At 41.4% G+C, this 18,808-nt stretch overlaps 2 protein-coding genes across 4 annotated transcripts in view; both read left to right on the top strand.

Annotated features, from left to right (window-relative positions):
* The first annotated feature begins 245 nt into the window (after positions 1–245).
* tmem248 (transmembrane protein 248) lies at positions 246–6,832 on the top strand. Of its 2 annotated transcripts, none has more exons than XM_087807735.1 (7): positions 246–540; positions 2,007–2,165; positions 2,229–2,517; positions 3,708–3,858; positions 3,933–4,119; positions 4,191–4,337; positions 4,970–6,832. In XM_087807735.1, exons 1-7 carry the CDS (start codon positions 538–540, stop codon positions 4,988–4,990), a joined length of 957 nt encoding a protein of 318 aa, XP_087663861.1. In that variant the 5' UTR covers positions 246–537; the 3' UTR covers positions 4,991–6,832. The 2 variants fall into 2 exon arrangements, with proteins under 2 accessions (XP_087663861.1, XP_087663862.1); XM_087807736.1 differs by having other exon boundaries at positions 248–540; positions 3,936–4,119.
* Positions 6,833–7,303: 471 nt separating this feature from the next.
* doc2b (double C2-like domains, beta) overlaps positions 7,304–18,808 on the top strand; it is an 85,002-nt gene continuing 73,497 nt past the window's right edge. Inside the window, exons 1-2 of one of the 2 annotated variants that reach the window (XM_087807773.1) lie at positions 7,304–7,319; positions 8,897–9,460. In XM_087807773.1, the coding sequence (XP_087663899.1) occupies positions 9,130–9,460 (331 nt within the window). In that variant the 5' untranslated portion in view covers positions 7,304–7,319; positions 8,897–9,129. Of the gene's footprint in view, positions 7,320–8,874; positions 9,461–18,808 lie in introns of those variants that run through there. The other variant, XM_087807772.1, reaches the window with a different exon arrangement.

Here is an 18,808-nt window from a genome sequence, read left to right on the forward strand (position 1 = left end):
GGGTGAGGAATGAAGACGTAAATAAAATGAATAAAAACAATATCCCATTAGTGCTTGTATTTGGTTTATCCAAAAAAAAACAACGTTCTTTTGGGCCTAAGTGTTTATTCTATTTACTGACACATAGTTAAAACTAAAGGCGTCTTCTGCGTAAGCACCGCTCTAAGTCACCAGATGTGCGGCATGTTTCTTGCGTAAACTGTACGTGAATACGGAGGAAGGTGTCGCTGCTGCGGGGCTCACTACGCAGTGCGGATCTGTGGACATGTCGACAGGGAGGCGGACTCTCGTCTCCTGCTGACGCTGCTTCCAAAAACCAGCACCACCGACGGAGGATGGGAAGCGGGTTCCGGGTCGTCTGCCACACCGAGAGCCCGGCTGCCTCCAGCGAGTACCGAGTCCTGGTTCCGGCGGGTGGGATAGTGAGGCGGGAATAGCTCCAGACAAGCTAGCAGCAGCAGTTGTTGGTAAGCTAGCAGCTGCTGTGGCCCTCGACCAAACCCCGGTTTCCATTCGTCACATGTACAAGAAGAGAAAATGGTAACAACATTTACATTGTTTTTAATGTATATTTTGTGTTGTCGGGTTGTGTGTCTGTGGTGGATGTTGTTGTTGGTCTCGGTTCGTTGTCACGGTGCCAGCTAGCATGCTAGCTCGTCCAGGTTGACAGCTTTTGACACCTGCGGTGTTTGTTGTTGTAGGAAAGATCGTTTTTAGTTCCACACCTGGACACATTATTTACTCTAAATGATTCGCTTCTTTTTCTTGAAACTTACTTCCATACGGAAAATATTTTAATAAAATAGTTGATATATGAGATTTTAGTTCCAAACACTCGATTTATCTTTTTTTTTTTATTGTATAACACGTCTTATATAAGAGTAGGTCATATTTTTTTAAATTTTTTATCAGTCATTCAGTTTGTAAACACACTGATCTGTAAATAAGACGTTAAAGTTACAGCAGCCTTCACTCAATGCATTGTCAAATAAAAGACTAATATGCCATCTCGGGTTTTCTAAAAATGTGCTGTAAAACGTGCGGCTCTTCTTTGTTTGAAAACCTGAGAGTCAACATCCTGTTGCCAACAATTTCACCGACATGTTCACACAAGGTACACAAACACACCTAAGACCAGCCTGGTGACATGATTTTAGCATAAAAGGGTTCATTTGTCAGTTAACTTTGAAGTGACAATCGATTTCAGAAAATGATTTGCAGGGGAAAAAAATAAAATAGATTTACTCTTTTTTGTTCAGCACGGCCCACAAACCCTTTTTTGCTTGACCTTGTGCCTGAACATCAGGAAGAATCGCAATTGTATAAAACATTTGAGAAGCTGAAATGCTTCCTAATACATAATATTTCGAAATTGAATGCAATTTCCCAAAATATCTATATTAGTTCATGTGTTTTTCTGGCCAAACTGTCTGATCAACAAAATAATTTGAAGTATTTAAGAATAAAAAACTATTTACTACATGTAAAGAGTATTTCTGTGGAAAAGCTGTGTCTCCTGCTAGTTTTTGCAGCATTGGTTTATACAGAGTTAACCACAGGAGAGAACATACAGACATAAACTTACAAAGTACAGTTAACTTACAAAAAAACAAAGAGGATACATGGGATGTGTGAAAAGACAAGATAAATGCTATATGAAACCACACAAAATATTTATGATATGTAATTATATATAAAAAGACTTAAAATTAAGAGTCTTTTTTCCCCTTTTAGTTATTGTGCTGTTGCTGTCTCACAGGAATTTGAATGCTAAAGATTACACAGAAAATGTCACAATGTTCATGAAAGTTAAATGTGTTTTTTAAGGTGAAGTCATCATAACAAATTGTGTCAGTGATTTTGGGAAAGTGATAAATGTTTACAAGTTTTTAAAGAGTACAGTTTGAATCCAGTTGCTTGTTGGTCTGAAGAGCCTGAATATTGTAATTCAGTCAAACGGTTTTCACGTGATTTTTGCTGCTTTCACTGACTGTGTCCTGGTCCAGGTTTACCTGTTGGCTCCTGTGGAGAACCTGAGAAGCTACATCAACAACCGTCCTCCGCTGGTCATTTTCATGATCAGCGTCAGTGCTCTGGCCATCGCCTTCTTGACCATCGGATACTTCTTTAAGATCAAAGAGATCAAGTCACCCGAGTTGACTGAGGTGAGCAATGACATGTTTTTTTTCCTTCTGTGCTGAAACTCACTTCCTGTCGTCACGAAAAAGGACTGGAACACCTTCCTGCTGCGCTACAACGAGCTGGACTTCTGCGTGTCAGAGAACGAAACCATCAAACACGGCCTGAACGAGTCAACCACGCCAGAGAGCATGGTGGTGACGAGCGGACAGGCTAGGTCCAGCACCCAGGTCCCCCTGCTGCTGGAAGACTCGGGTTCTATCAACATCTCTGTGCCCATCACCCTCACACTGGATCCTCAGCGTCCCTTCGGAGGGTACTCCCGGAACATCACCCACCTTTACGCCACCGTGATTGGCCAGCAGGTTGGCCTATCAGGTGAGATTCATTCACAGTAGATTCAACTTTTTTCTTTCTGCCTCTCGCACTGTTAGAACAGTGTAATTGAAACAGTCCGAACTGTCATGAAAACTGAAGCGTCTCCAGCCACCACACATCCAAGTCGATTTGTGTAAATAAACAAAATGGAAAACAGGCTGTCCCTTGTAGCCTCAAAAGGATTGTGTTTCGACTGCATCATCGTCACCGTCCTCTGAAGAGCAGCCAGCTTTATGTTACTCTAAATCACTGCTCGGTAAAGGTCGCTCAGTCTTCCCTCTGTCTCGCTGCTGAGTCGTGGGATGTTGTCTCATCAATTATTGATGAGGTTGAGCAGGACGACATGAAGTTCTTCTACTTGTTGACTTTCTCCAACTCCCAGAGCTGCTTCCTGACACTATCAAATAAGAGTTGTTTGACAGTGTTTGACACATATTTAACCAGTTGCCTGGTTGAATGTGGAAGCAGCTTCACTTTAGTTGAGGTTATTCTTTTAGCGAGTGTAGCTTAAATCTCAACAGTATAAATACCCTATTTTCCGCACTATTAGGCGCTCCTTCAATTAATGGCCTATTTAAGAACTATTTTCATAAATAGGGCGCACCAGATTCTAATATGAAATGTAATGTTAATTTAAATTTCCGCATGAAAATGTTTTAAAAATCTATATTTCTGAAATAAAAAGATGATTCACTAACTCAATGTTAAGTTAATTAATGCAAAATAAAGTTGGATCGTTTATGTAATGGTGATAATCAAAACTATGTTAACAATTATTTGTGTAAACAAACTATTAAAAGTAATTTTAAACATTCCAATATAAATTCCAGTAATAAGGTTAAAATGCTAATGTGTTTTTTTGGATCTTGTGTTTTAAGCAGAACTTTATAATTAAAAAAAAAGAAGTTTTTCCTTCTTTCGATAAATTCTTAAACTATCCATTTCGTTTTTAAAGGTAAAAAATGAAGCTGGGCTAAAATTATAATAACAGTACTATGAATTTTTAAAAAAATCAAGTTAAAATCTTTTATTTTTTGAAAAAGATGGATTGTTCTTCCTTTAACATATTTTTTAATATGTTTCTTACAGTTAACAAATGATGAAACATTTAATCTTTAATACAAATAAAGCTCTGATGTCTAATGAAACCGTTTTTGTCAAAAACTCTTCACGGTCATTTTGTTTTTCAGGTCGAGAAGCTCACGAGGAGATCAACATCACGTTCACTCTGCCGGTGTCCTGGAGCTCCGACGACTGCATCCTGCACGGCCACTGTGAGCAGGTGGTCTTCAGCACGTGCATGACCATCACGGCGTCCAGCAACGTCTTCCCCGTCACAGTGTGAGTTTGCAGCTGCGCTCGCCTCGCAAAAACACACTGTCCAGCTGACGCGGAATCGTCTTGTGCTCTGTCAGCAGGCAGCCGCCTCACTGCGTGCCCGAGACGTACACCAACGCCACCTCCTGGTACAAGGTCTTCACCACCGTGCGGGACTCGGACACCAAGTACAGTCAGGACTACAACCCGCTGTGGTGCTACAAGGGCGCCATCGGCAAAGTCTACCACGCGCTGAACCCCAAGCTCACCGTCATCGTCCCGGACGTGAGTTGTTGTTGTTGTTGTGTTGGTTTGTGAGTCGACGGATGTGATCCATGACCGGGTGTGTGTTTCAGGACGACCGCTCGCTCATCAACTTGCACCTGATGCACACGAGCTACTTCCTGTTCGTCATGGTCATCACCATGTTCTGTTATGCAGTCATCAAGGGACGGCCGGGGAAGCTGCGGGTGTCTTCCAACCCAGACTTCTTCCCAGAGAAGGTACATCGATTTCACCGTGTTCTGGGATGAGCAAGGATATGGAAGTATCAAGTAATGATGTGTAAAATATATATATTTTCAAAATAAATGATTTTTTTCAACAGTCTTTAACATTCTAATTCCAATAACTCAAAATAAATGGTCTTAATTCAATATGTTTTAATTTGTAGCTTTTTAAATTCAATATAAAAATGTTGGTATAATAGTTCTAACACACAATAAAGTACCAAACTACTTAATCTAACTTTCAGCCAATCTTGCGAGACGTGATCACATGATCATCTGCACTCTTCTGGTGACACTATTAACATTTGTATATTGAATTCAAAATGCTACAAATTAAATAAAATATTGAATTTAGTTTTGGATTTTTTTTTTTATAGAAATAGATTTTTTAATTATTGGAATTAGAATATAAAACTCTTAAGTTAAAAAAAAACACATCATTCATTTTGAAAATGTTCAATAATTCAAATTCCACTTTTCAATAAACACATAATTCAATAAAACAAATGCATTAAATATAGAAATGATTTATTTAAATTCTGCAAAAACATTGTAAAATAAATCTCGTTGAATTTCAATGCTGTCCCAGCTTTCGCTCTTCGGTAACATCGTCTCTTGTCCACCAGGTGGCGCTGTCGGATGGTTGAAATGGACTTAAATCCTCTCAGAACTTTTGCTGAATCCGAGGAAAATGAACTTGACCTCCCAGTTGCCCCGGAGACATCACGGCGAGGAGCTCTGTTAACATGTTTGTCTGCAACGTCGGGTCGGTCCAACCAAAGATCTCAAGTGCCTGTAGCTGTGGTGTAAATATCTCTAGAACCTTCGTCTTTCTGGGTTTCTTTGTTTGCCTGAGTTCCCCCCGGTGCCATAGGACCACCCGCAGTACCCACCGAGTCCACATCCTCCCGCCTCACTCACCGCGTGGACCTCTGAATGTGGGCAGAAGGACGAGTCGGCGAGTCCAACAGAGCGTCGGTGAGATGAGATTTTCTGGGTTTGTTCACATATTTAGTCACTGAATCATCAACGGACTCGCGGTGATTTTACTTCTGAGGAGACAACGAGATGATTTCTGCACTTTAGGTCGACAACTGCTGGGCTCTCTGGTGGTCATGTGACTTTGTAGATCAATTATAAACCACTTTAAGTCACTTTGCTTTTCAACGTCATTATTGTCTGACCGGTGATCAGTTTGGAACTCTTGATTTAGTCTCGTAGAGTTGAAGTTTTGCAACAATTTGCCTTTTTCCTTTTTCTTCATCTTCCTCTGCTTCCACTTATCAGCAGTAAATGAAGCAGGTTTTCTTGCCTTATCAGAGTCGTTTTATTTTGTATTTATCTGAGACATTATTTCCTGTTTTGCACTTTTTTTCACTGCACTTGTGTGTCATTGATCTATTTATATCTGAGTATTTTACAATTATAGTGCTCCGGGTGTTTCTGTCATTTTATCTTCAGTTTTTGACAAATAACCACATTTTCTCTTCATTTGATTTTCACACCCTTTGGTTGGTTTTTATCATAATTCATTCATTCATTTTATCAGATATACGATTTATCTTTATAAATGCCTGGGAGGGACACATGTTATTTCAAACCAATAACAAAGCAATTAGATTGCATTTTATTAAAATTAAAATGATCTGATAACATTTATTAATCTTTAATTATACAAAATGTTCCTGTTAATTTTTAATTTGTATTGGCAATAATTAAAAGAAATTGTATTTAAAGGTAAAACAAATCTAAAGTATTGTAATTGTTTAATTTAATTATAACCCTTAAACCATGATTTAGTTTTTCATCAAAGCTTCATGTCCTTCTCTGCTCTAGACTTTCCTGATTCTGATGGCTTCACTTATTTATCTGCTCCCACTGATGAATGTACTTCTCTATACGCGGCATAATCTTAACCACGACACTCGTCTTCTCACGTATAATAAGATCTGTCTTGTGGCGGGAGGCGGTCATGTGATCATCTCCTACTTAATGCTTGACGCTACGAAAGTCTTCCCACGTCTCGCTCGTGACTATTTCTTTTTAAGTTTCTCCCGCCTATGACCGGTGTTCATTCAGGTGTCCACTGCAGAACGAGTGTACGCTTTTTTACTCGCCACCACAATTCGTTTTAGACGAGAGGAAGGCTCCAAAAAAGTGATGTGTCAAGTGGTCATAATGATACGTTGAACTCCTGAGGACTCCCGTCCAGATCGATGCGTTTTTTTTGTCAGAAGCCTTAAGTTCCCCCCCGAGACACAACTGTAACCTTCACGCTCATGTACAGATTGGCTTCACGTCTCATCAGCTCTTCTGTCCCGTCGTGTGTCAGCAGCGCTTGCAGGCGAGTATCGAGCCGACTCCGTGCCTTCTGCTCCCGAAGCTGCATCCTCTGTACATACAGTAGAACTGAGGGTCCGCCGTGTCTCGGACCCTCCAGTGGAACCGCTGTAGATGGAAGTTGAAATAAAATAAAGGTTCCGGCTTGACTTCTGTGGCCTTTGTTTTGTACGTAGACAGAATTTAATGTATCGCTTAGAAAAAGTAGTTTTTAATTTAAGTATATTAAGTATACCTATGTTTATGTACTTTGATACTTCTTCGGACTAAATCTTATTTTAAGTTTAAAGACATAAAATATTAAACTATAATATTCTCTATAACCATAATGTACCAGGTATATACTTCAAGTATCTATTTTTAATAAACTATCTTTAACAAACATTTCTGTTAAGGGATTATTTGTCAATAAATTGAGTTGAACATTGATTTATCAACATTTTAAACAGTTTTCCTTTTCCGTTTTAAGCCTCTTTTCGCTTCACCAATTGTCCAGCAGGTGTCGCCAAAAGTCCTCGCAACTCTTAAAAACTTGAATAAAACTCTCAGGCTTCTGTTCTGCTGCAAAACGCGATGGTCGCCGTGGAATGAAGGACGTTTAGAATCTTCACCTCTGAAGAAGACGCCATGTCTGAGGTACGTATCTGCTGCTAAGCTAACACGTTAGCGTTGTAGCTTAGCAAACCACACAAGTTGTCCGGGAGTTTAAAATAAAACCTGTTTAAGTTAATATTATCCAACACCACGTTTCTTCAGCGTTACAGTACATTCAGACTATTTGTGATGAATTAGATTAGCTTAGTTTAAGTTTTTCACCTTGAATGTTACTTTTTATCTGTGTGTTTGACACGAGTAATGGTTTTATTTAGTGTCTTTCCGTGTACTACGTCGAATAATAACTGCCGTTTCGAAGAAATGTCACAAGAGGGCGCCATTATGCAGGCTCGCTGAATTGGTGGTTGTGTTTATCGGAGAATACAATGATTTTTCGGTTTAAAAAAATAAATAGTGTTTGGCTGAAGACGAAGACTGGATTTTTTTTGTTTCCAAGTAAAGTGTGTCAAGAGTTATTGCGGTAACTAGGTTTTTTCAAGACAGGAACAAAGAGAATCTGATCTCCAGATCAAAAAAGCAACAGGTGGCGTTGAGCCACTTATTGTAGGATATATTTGAGGTTAATTTCTTTCAAACCATGATCAGTCTTGAAACTAGATCTACCAGGAAGGCTCTAGAAGTTTCAAGACTTTAGATTTATCATTCCATCCATGCCCCTCGTCGTGGGGGCAGCAGCTGCAGCAAAGGTATCCATGAACTCTAAAGTAAAGTACATTTTATTTAACTTTATAAATATATTTAGTTCAATATGTTTTTCTTTTGTCTATGAAATCTTATTTTGTATTCATGGAAGTTCTTTTAAGGATTCTATTTCAATATAGCGTGTATTAAATAAAATAATTCTATTTTTTGTTAAAAATTAACATGCAAATATTTGTGGCATTTATACATTTTTGTTTTGCAACTAAACCTCCGGCCGCTGAATGGCAGCACTCATTATGTCCACCGCAGCTAAAGTAACATTTTACGAGATCCTGGCAATGACTGAGGACCAGAGGATACAGTGGACTCCAGCAGCTTTTAAAGCTGATGTTTGGACATATTTTGGTTTCAAAACAAATGAAAGCAGTTACGACTTCGTCAAGAGTCTTGTGGTCTGTGAATTCTGCAACACGAGAGTCAAGTACTCGACAATACTATAAATAAATACTTGTTCTTAAAGTACCGAATATATCATGGTATTATGTATCTATTGTTTCGCCCGATTTTGTTAAAGCACCTCTATTCCTGAGGTGGTTTAGCGACAACTGATCAACTAATCTGCGGTTGTAGAATCACGCAAAAACGAGCGTCGCTGATCCTCATCCTCACGTCCCCACCTGCTCACCTGGAAGTCGGAGAGGATGCGACGGCGGCGCCGGTCGTGCGCTCCCGCACATGTCGTCAGAAACAGCCTCGCATGCATACTCATGCGCACACGCGCAACAGATGGAGGGGGTTAATGTCATCATTAAGCGCTTCGGCCGACGGTTCCTGTTTACCGGCTGGTTGCTAGGCAGTGACATCAGCTGATCCACTCCCTCCCTAATCCTCCCTCTCGCTCCCGACGCTCTCTCTTTCTTTCTCGCTCTCTCTCTCTCTCTCTCTCTCTCCGACAGGCGGCTCAGACGTGGGCAAGCGTGCAGGGGGGACAGAACCAGCAGAACGGGTCAGCGCGGTCAGGACCTCCATGCAGACCGGCCGGACGACACCTTGACCTGCGCCCATCCGCCCCGCCGGGTCAACAGAGGACGGCGCACCTGGGGGGCGCCTTTTGGTTTATGTTTTGTTTTTGTTGTTTTTTTCCCACTTTTTTTTTTCGGCAAAAAAGGCTCCGAGCTGGACCGCATGCATGACACAACGCAAAGGGGAGAAGCCCACCATCAGCATCCAGGAGCACATGGCCATTGACGTGTGCCCGGGACCCATCCAGCCCATCAAGCAGATCTCCGACTACTTCCCCCGGTACCCGCGGGGCCTCCCCCCTGCCGCGCCGCCGCACCTGGTGGCCGGGCCACTGCGCTCTGCCCTCGCCTCCGCCGCCGCCGCCCCGCAGGTAGACCCGGACCGACCCAATGAGGATAGCACGGATCGCGCCGGCGTGGCCGGAGCCTCTGCCTCGTCTCAGGTCTCCAGGAGGGACGAGGAGCCGGACGTGGAGGGATACGACTCCGACGACTCCAGTGAGTTCATACAAACATGTCGTTTTCCGTGGACGTTTCTCCTCTTGTCACCTTTTTCCCTGCGTCTGGTCTCTGCCGGTGATGTTTGTGTCGGCGCTGCAGCAACTCTTGCGCTCTCAGGCAGCCAACTGTTGCTGGCTCTCCCCCCCCTCCCTCGTCTCCCTCGTCTCCCTCGTCTCCCTCGTCTCTCTCGCTCTCCCTGATTTTTATCAAGCGTGTTTTTTTTATTCTATTTTCCAGTGACGGAGGTTCTGTCCGTCGCTGTCACAGCGGTGAATGATTCATGTTTAGTATCGAGCATCTGCAACACCTTGATACCTTTGTGTGTGTGTGTCTGTGTGTCTGTGTGCTCGGGTTGTGTATAAATCATTACAGTGTGTGTGTGTGTGTGTGTGTGGAGATATGTGTGAGTCCGCCAGACTCAAGATGAATAAGAAAGCTTAATCTTTATTTCATTCTACATAATACTTGTTTACTAATAATTCATTATTTTCTGGTTAACATTAAGGTTTTAAAAAAAAGAATAATATAAAAATAAAATACAGTTTGTATTCAATACTATACGAATATTGTTTACCTACATGTATTTAAAAAATATATCATTTGATACCTAAAGAATAAAAGTATTCTCAAAAGCATTGAGCTCAGTGAGACAGTTTTATATTGATTTCTTGAAAGCAAATCATGCAAGAACGACAGATATTTACAGATGAACCTGAATATTGAGCGAATAATGAACGTATAAAATTGCAGCTTGAGAGAAAGAGAAGGAGGAGGAGAAGGTCTACGAGATGTTGTCAGTCATCCGAGTGATTGACAGGTGAAGGAGGTGAAGAAGACATCAGAGAAGCCTGAGGGTTATGTCACTAATATTTGAGTCAGAGATGAAGGTGTTTTTTCGTGACTGGAAGTATGTAGGTGAGTCAGTGAGGACAGATGTTTGGACACATTGAGAGGAGAGACCAAGTTGGACCAAGGATGGTGGCGATCAAGAAGAGGTTGATGATGAAGGAGGACAGATGGCGACTTTTAAAAGATATGAAGCAAACAAAGTAGACATTTTTTGGGTTAAATAAATCAAATCTAAGGATGTGAGATTTTCCAGCACAAAAAGATTTTTTTTTTCTTCTGAAACTTAACCACCATCTGTATTTGAGATTCTGCACTTGACATGATTGACAGGTCATCTTTAATGTTTTTTTTATACATTTATATATATTTATTATGATGTATATATTATGTATTATTTGTAATTACAATATTTTGATAAAAACAACTTTATAAACTTTTAATTTGATCATCTGTACCAACTGAAAACCTGATTATTCATATACAGTTTATATATATATATATATATATATATATATATATATATATATATATATATGCACAGTTAAAGTACATCTTCCTAAGTCAACTTAAGTGTTCCAGCACTTATTCTCATTTGCCAGGACAACAATAACAGCGGAGAATGGCCCAGAAATGTCTTGAATTAAACAAAAATAGCTTGAAATGTCCTATAAATATCCCCAAAAATTCTTCTTGTCAGAGAAGAATTCCTGTCAGTGCGACTTGTGATGGCGGTCACCTGACACGAGCAGGTTTGATCGATTGATCAGCGTCCATCTGTTCTCAGGCGGATCAGAGGAACCGACTCCTCGCGTGGGTTTGTGTGACAGCAGAACGGCTTCTCGCCGTTAATCCGAGGGTGGGCCACATGGGGGGGGCGGAGCTTAGGTCGGCCTGTAATCCTGACCGGAGCGGGGGAAGCACGTCGGACCGACAGATGTTGACCTCTGACCGCCGCTCAAACCAGATGTTGATCGGCAGTGGTTTGCTTTCAGATTAGGGTGAAAGTTGAAGCTTTTTTTTCCTGTTCCAATATAATTGACCACAGGGGGCGCTGTCCATATATTAACAGAGTTGTCTTTCCACCACTCTTAAAGGTGGGGTAGATATTCTTCAAACCAGCGTGAACAAGAATAGATTTTAAAGTAAAGTCTATTTTTAGAATGTGTATGTAACGTCCAAAGCTACTGCTTTTACTCGTGGTTTTGTCACAGAGATTGAAAAATGTCAGTTAATTTTTGACATTATATGATTTGAAATATACCTTTTATTCTTCCCACATTGTGAAAATTGAATAAAAATAAATAAAAATAATAATATCTGAAGGACTTGTGAATATAATACAATCACTGCACAGTTAGATCTTGAAATAAACACAACAATAAATAAAATAATGATAATAAAGTAATTTATTCAATTTATTTTTCAGCTATTTGGTGAGAATGAGCTCATGTTTTAGTTTCCTATCGTATAGTTTCAGGATATAAACAAGCGTTTACTTCCGGTAAACATTCCGGCAACGACTTCTAAATCACCTCATCATCCTGTTGTTTGTCTTCAACGCATAGTTACGAGGCCTAAATTAGCCGCCGCCGGTCCTCGGAGACGGGATCCGGGTCTGCGAGGATCCCCAGGAGGGCGAGCCGGAGGATGGTCGCTCCTCTCCCCGGTGAGACGCTCGCAGTCGGACGCCTCGTTCCCGCCGCTTCATCTGCATAAGAGCTCCAGTGTCTGTGACTCGGCTGTGATTTTAATTAAACAGGAAAAGTGCATCACCCAGCGAGTGTCAAGCCACCTCCCCACCACCCTGACCCCCCTCAGCCCCCCTGAGCACGTTGAGCGGAAATCTAAAACCATTTGGACACCCGGGTCATTGTCGCATCAATTAGCGGTGTTTCGTGTGGTGTCATGAGAGAGGCAGAGCGGCCGCCGCGACCCCGGGTGTCGGCCCAGGCGCCCCGGTTGTTAAGATAAGAAGTCGAAACGGGTGATAATGTTTTCACTCGGTTCTCCCCGGAGACCCGCCGGTCCTCAGACGCCCAGAGACCAAAGTCGAACTGAATCACCGCCACGGTTTATGGAGACACCAGTTCTAATGAGTGAGAACATGATCTTGTCGTCAGCAGCAGAGGTATATTTTTGAAAGTGGATGAACCGACATGTTCCTGAACTGATCGCCCGAAACTGTTTCCATCTAATGTTTGGAAAGCAAAGACCAAAAATAAATCGTGGCGACAAAACAATCCTTCAAAAGTCGAGGAAATGTGCAGGAATCGGTGCGTCGGTACATTTAAGTCACACATTTGTTCCGATCAAAATTAACCTTTAAAGTCGCCTCCTCCAAAATGTCCGCCACTTAAGCCCCGCTATGACGATCACGAGGTCACGTGACCGGCTTTTGCTTCCAAGTGTTTCAAGTTCATCAGATATGAGCGCCGTCATCCCGCTGAGCTGGTTATGTAACGGACTATAATTCCAGATATTAGACTGATCCCTGGTTCGACTTTACCTCTTTTGATTTCGAGTCGCCCTCGGGTAGACCGGTTGGATCAGGTTGAAGCAACTCTGGGGGGATTTGTTTCTGAAATGAATGCGTGGCCTCCGATGGCTCATTGGCCCACACGGGGGTGATCAATCCTGGTTTGGGTCAGCAGCAGTGTGTGGGCGCCCGGCCCACTGGGATCTGGATTACAGCACCAGCAGCTAGAACGGTCGGGTTATGGACTCGCTATGATGTTTTAAATCAAGCTTCCTCAACAGACCTCCTCTGTAGTCCACCTAACCTGGATGATGAGGTGTATAGCAGGGCTTTTCAACTTCCAGTTTACAAGACTAGTGCTGGGTATCATTGTTCTTTATCATAGACAAATAAGAGTAGTACCTAAAATGAAAACTCTTTAAAACATGGTGTTTTTCTGAAGAAAACCTGATGTTAAAATCTGATTTATCTGTCAATTGTTAGTCATTTATTAGTTTGCTTCTTCAATAAGAAACCAGAAGTGAAAATGTACCAAAGCTAAAAAAATGTATCTCAATATTTGTACTACTAATGTAATTTCCATTTGTAAGGAATTGGTAATATTGGTATCGAAAAAAGGTATCGTTCAGTGTGTGTTGGTATCATTACTGGTATCAAATATTTTCTATTGATACCCAACACTACCCATGGCCCATAGGTAATAAATGCATTATCAAAAGGCTGATAAAAATGTTGTTTTTGCAACAATTTGTTTCTCAGTTTAGATAATGCAACTTGGTCCTCCCAAAGCCATTTAAGTTTGACACAAACACAGAGAATTTAACAACGAATGGACTGAAAAATACACTAAAGCAGAAACCCAGAGAATTCTTAGTGCCTTTTGTGCAACGTAAATGTTGGCTGTTGCAAATTTAATTCATCAAATGATTTATATAGTACATATACATTCAACTGTAATAGTAGTAGAGGGGTTGACCGGCCAATAGGGTTGACATTCTTCCGAAAATTCAGGAAATTTTAGGCCTGGTGTGTAGAATCGTCTTCAGTGGAAGTAATGACGCACCTTTATAAACGTACTTTCGTGTTGACCTCTCTCACTTGTGTTCATGACGAAGTCCGTTGAGACTATTTTCCTTTCTCTTCTACAAACCGTTTCTTCAAATCCTCTTGGACAGGGTCGATATCTTCCAGTCTCGTCTGGGCATCCATAGTCTCTGAAGACTTGTGGGATCTCAGTGTCTGGTGGACTCTCTTGGCTCTGGATCACCTGGACTCGAACCAAGCTGGCAGCTGAAATCTTCGTGTAGGAGTTCCACTTTATTGCTCGTGTCCTCGGAGGCACCGTCGTGTCTCGTGGAATGTTTGATTTTTTTTAGAATTATGGCAGTTGAAGCGAAGCATCATGGGAGATAAGGGTCAGATGGCAAGGACGGTAACGTTGGGCTTAACAAGGGATTCAACCTTTTCTTTTTTACTGCAGCATTGATCAGTCCTTCAATCAAGTGACGATACTTAGTGTTTTTACGGTGGAGAGTGATGAGTTCGAACACACAGTGCAGGGACTGACCTTTGACCCCATTAACAAAGTGCGTGTGCCATTAGAAAAGTGTAGGTGTTTAACGTGTCACACTACAAAGGCCACAGTTCACGCCCCTTTGTACCCTTTGTTCCTTTTCAACTTAAACAACCTCCTGGGGTTGTCACGATACCAACATTTCACCGGAACATTTTTTTTCCATACTTTGATTCCTTTTGATACCACGGTTACAAAAAAGAACCTTGAATGTTTAAGTGCACAACTTTATAAAATATCAAAACCAATCATTTAACATTCAAATAGGGTATTTTCTAACATATATTTTATGTGCAAATATATATTATGAAACCTTGAAACTGCGTTAATGAGCAGCCTTTAAGTATATTTTAAAAAACAACATTTTATTTCCCTATGAAAGATTTATGTGGTTATTGGATGTTCTTTCTCTTGTTTCTGCTCAGCAACACCCAGGAAAGATCCCATAATGTCACATTACATAAAGGTATTGCCATTTTAACCATCAATATATACATAGACAGTAATGTTTGTGTATTATCAAATAGTGTTGTCATGATACCAACTTTTCAGTAGTCCATACCAATACCAAGTAGATTGTTTTGAAAACTTTGATATTTTTTTAATACCATGGTTTTGTGGGATAATAATTATTCCCCGTTATTCCTCCTCGTCGAATCTTGAGTATTTCCAAATGCGACTCCGACTGGCAGGTTAATTTATAAGAGAAGGTTTCTTGTTTTAACTCAAAATAGCAGAAGCCATTGTTTTGAAGACGGCAGATGTTTCACAACTGTATCCTGCCCTGTCGTCTGCCAGGAACTTGTGTACTGGGTACTTCGGTATCAAAACAAGTGGTTGTTGTTGTGTGTTGGTGAAGAATTTGTTCAAGAACGAACCTAATGAATTTCAGACCAAAGAGTTTTGGCTGCTACAAGGGTGTTGTGGTTTCCTCAATCCTCTACGCATCAGTTGGAAAGGGAATCAAGATGTTGGTGTTTGGCTTGCTAGATCCCAAGACCTCACTGTTTTTCCATTTGGGATATGATAAAAGTTGTGTTTATGTTCCACTGCTTCCCAATTACCCAGATGACCTAAAACCTACAGGGCAGCAACACAAGGAAGCAGCTCAATAATAATGATGAATAATCTACTGACTTTTCTCGGGCGAAGAAGATAATGCAGGGAGGGCGGAGGCAACTGTGACATCAGAGTAGCAGTCATATTGACAGGGACGTTTTAATAGGGGATAAATGTCAGAGCCAGGATGTGAGTTTAGACCTGTGGAATCATTAATGTAAGACTCGCGGAGGTAAACTCTCCCTGAACCTCATCCGTCAGTATTTAAATCCCACATTGTCGTCACCAGAGAAGCAGCAGATTAAGTCTGTGAATAAATCCAAACAAATGAGTTACAGTCACAAAAGCGTCGTCGGTGAGACTGGTTCTAAATTTGCACTTTTACCGTGAATCCGATGACATTTAATTGTCATTAAGTTAGCAAGAAGAAACGTGTTTAGTATTCATGCCGCGCCTCCGCTCAGGTTGATTCAAATACCGTCAGAGAGGCTTACATAAAGATCCACTCTCCGCTGGCACCCCGACTCAAGTAGCCAGGTTTGACTCATGCCGGAGCCGCGGGTCGGAAACGAGCGCCGGAAAATACCATCTCTGGCTCTGTGAAGCCTCATCGATACGTGCAGAGGCGAGTTTGACTATATACAGACCATATTTTTAGACTTTAATCCTTTTCGCTGGAACTCTCACGTGTCATCAGTGTGCGAGAGACGTTTTTAATCTCCACGGTGGTCGACCTGACTTTATTTCACACCCTTCTCAAACTTTTCAAGTCAGTAAAACTGATTACTGAATCTTGGAATCCAATTTATGTTTGTGGTATTCCTTGTGTTTTCTCTAGGTCAAGTGTACGACCTCCCTTACTTCCAGAAATACATACGCAGTGTTGTTTACCTTGAACTAGAGATCATATTACCGTATTTTCCGCACTATAAGGTGCACTTAAAAGCCTTTAAATTTCTCAAAAAACAACGGCTTATATATGAAAATTACCTGGTGGGTGACTTGTTTACAAACACTTTCATGACTCTGCGCCGACTGAGCCGACACGCCGTGGGCAGGGTTACACCATTGCGTCATCACGGGGTGGGATTAACGACACATGTCACATCATGGCGGACGGCTATGGAGTAAGATTACTGCCACCGATTTGAGCGAGTATGTCTTGGTTGTTGTTTTTTTGCGCAAAATCACTCTGCTGCGCCTAATAGTTCGGCAAATACGGTAATCGAACAGTTGTCAACGTCTGTCCGTAAGAGATACAAGGAGGTAGATGACTAAAGTAGGAACAACCACACCTTACCTTAAATCTACGAGTTATTTCGTTAAAAAACCTTCATATTTTTTTCGTCGTTAATTACAACTGGTCCTGAACGACCAACAAATGGATCCATTATTTAAAAACTTGTAGCTGCAAGTTGACTCAATCATTTCTTTTTTTTTACCCTGATCTTTTCAGCACCACCCTTTTTTTATGCCCCAATTTCACCAATTTCAGAATTAGCTTGTTATCAATTGTATATCAAAGTTCTATGTCGGCTACAGAAGCTTGATTGACGGGTGACAAATTGGTGGGACTTACCAAACGAGAAGAAATTGGCTATCAGCGTTAACGGTGAAACGTGAACACATGGAGAGCCTATCACAACAATGGCCGTCGACCCAGCCACACAGGCGGACCATAACGCTGTTGGCCAATGCGATAGCCTTTGAAAAAAAAAATGGATCAACATATGTCGCTCTAGCAAGATGTGATCGATGCCTTCATGAGATTTGTTCAGTCGTTAACGGAGCAAAAGCAACAGGATTTGTTCTCACCATCTGCTCTTTGTTTTTGCTGAGCGCGTTTTGTTTCCCAGATTTTAAAATTTGTTTACTCTTCCAATAACGTCAACGATTTTTTGTGCGACAGGCCAGACCCAAGCTTGACTCTGAAGATATAAATATGCGTCTGACAGATGAAGACCTGGTGGGAAGCAGACTTGAATCCAAACACCCTCCTCAGATTTCTCTCTCTCCCCAGGTTTGATCCGTCATGTCCTCACAGAGACTAACAAAAATTGAATGGGCACAAGCCGACGCAGAGATTTTGAACAGAGTTGGACCTCCGGAGGTCTCTCCGCGTTCTGACTCATAAACCAGACTCAATTCCGGAGTGTTTGTCGGTCTGAAGCCCACAGAGCTGCGCCGTGCAAGTCATCCATGGATTTTTACCTCATCAGGTATTGATCGAGAGAGAGAGAGCGGAGGAGTGGGCCGAGCGATCGCTCCAGTGCCAGCAAATTTAGTCAAAGAAATATAACTTTCCAGTCTATTTATTCTAAAATATCATGTCCTGGTGGCTTTCCAGAGGAGTGTTTACTGAGCCGAGAGCCGGAGTGGAAACGAATGCGGCATCACCTTTTGTAGGCGAGGAAACCAGAGGATAAAAATACTCACGCGTTTATCCAGTTCTTTTTTCGTCTGGCAACTTTACAAATTATTCTGTGAACCATACAGCAAAAGGGAGATTGACACTCAATCGTCACCATCGCTTCCATCTTCAGTTGCTTCATTTAGAAAGCTGTGCGTGGGAAAGACCACCACGTTTGGCGTATGGATGAAACAGGAAATGCGTGAGGAAAAAAAACTAAACCTGAGACTATAGTTTTCGGATGTGTGGAAGCCCACAAAAATCCAAGGAAGGAATATCCCCTAAATAGATGGAGAAACTTTAATGATCCCTCTGGAGGTCTCCTTGGGTTTTGATAGATTCATAAAAAACAAGAACAAGAACAAACTGCAGTAAAAAGAAAGTGCAAGATGACATAATCTTAATCAGAGATTTGTTAAAAAGCTCTTGAGTGCTTTGATCTTCTTCAAGGATATGTTTCCCAGAGTCGTTCTTGGCTTTAGAAGATCTCTCTCTAAGAAGGAAAAAGATCAAGCTGGCCCTCTTAACAGCCTTCTTAGCAACCAACTGCTGAGTGTTTCAGAGAAATTTATATCCCCCACTTTTCCAAATGATAAAACAATGCTCAATAGTTTATAGTACTTAGGTTTACCAAGTTGAAGCTTGACACAGATTTACTTGTCGCAGCTGATCATGCAACTGCATCACTTTACTTGATTGACAGCATACAAAGTCCTCCGCTTGTCATCCGTTTGCTCTGACTGGCCGACACACTCAAACGACACACAGTAGCATCGATCTATTCAGTTTCAGAACCACCGCGGTGGACAGCTCCCATTGAGAGATTCTTACAAAGCTTCTTTGGCTTGAGCTTAAGGTTATCCCAAGAAGGCAGTTGAGAACACGTCTCTCTTTATTTAAACGGTGTACTCCTTTTTAGCCAAACCCTTTTTAAGAGTCTGCCTATGTTCTGTACAATTGTGTTATCTCTGTTTTTTC

This window comes from Callionymus lyra, chromosome 14 (assembly GCF_982586985.1).
Source record: "Callionymus lyra chromosome 14, fCalLyr1.hap1.1, whole genome shotgun sequence".
Lineage (NCBI taxonomy): Eukaryota > Metazoa > Chordata > Actinopteri > Syngnathiformes > Callionymidae > Callionymus > Callionymus lyra.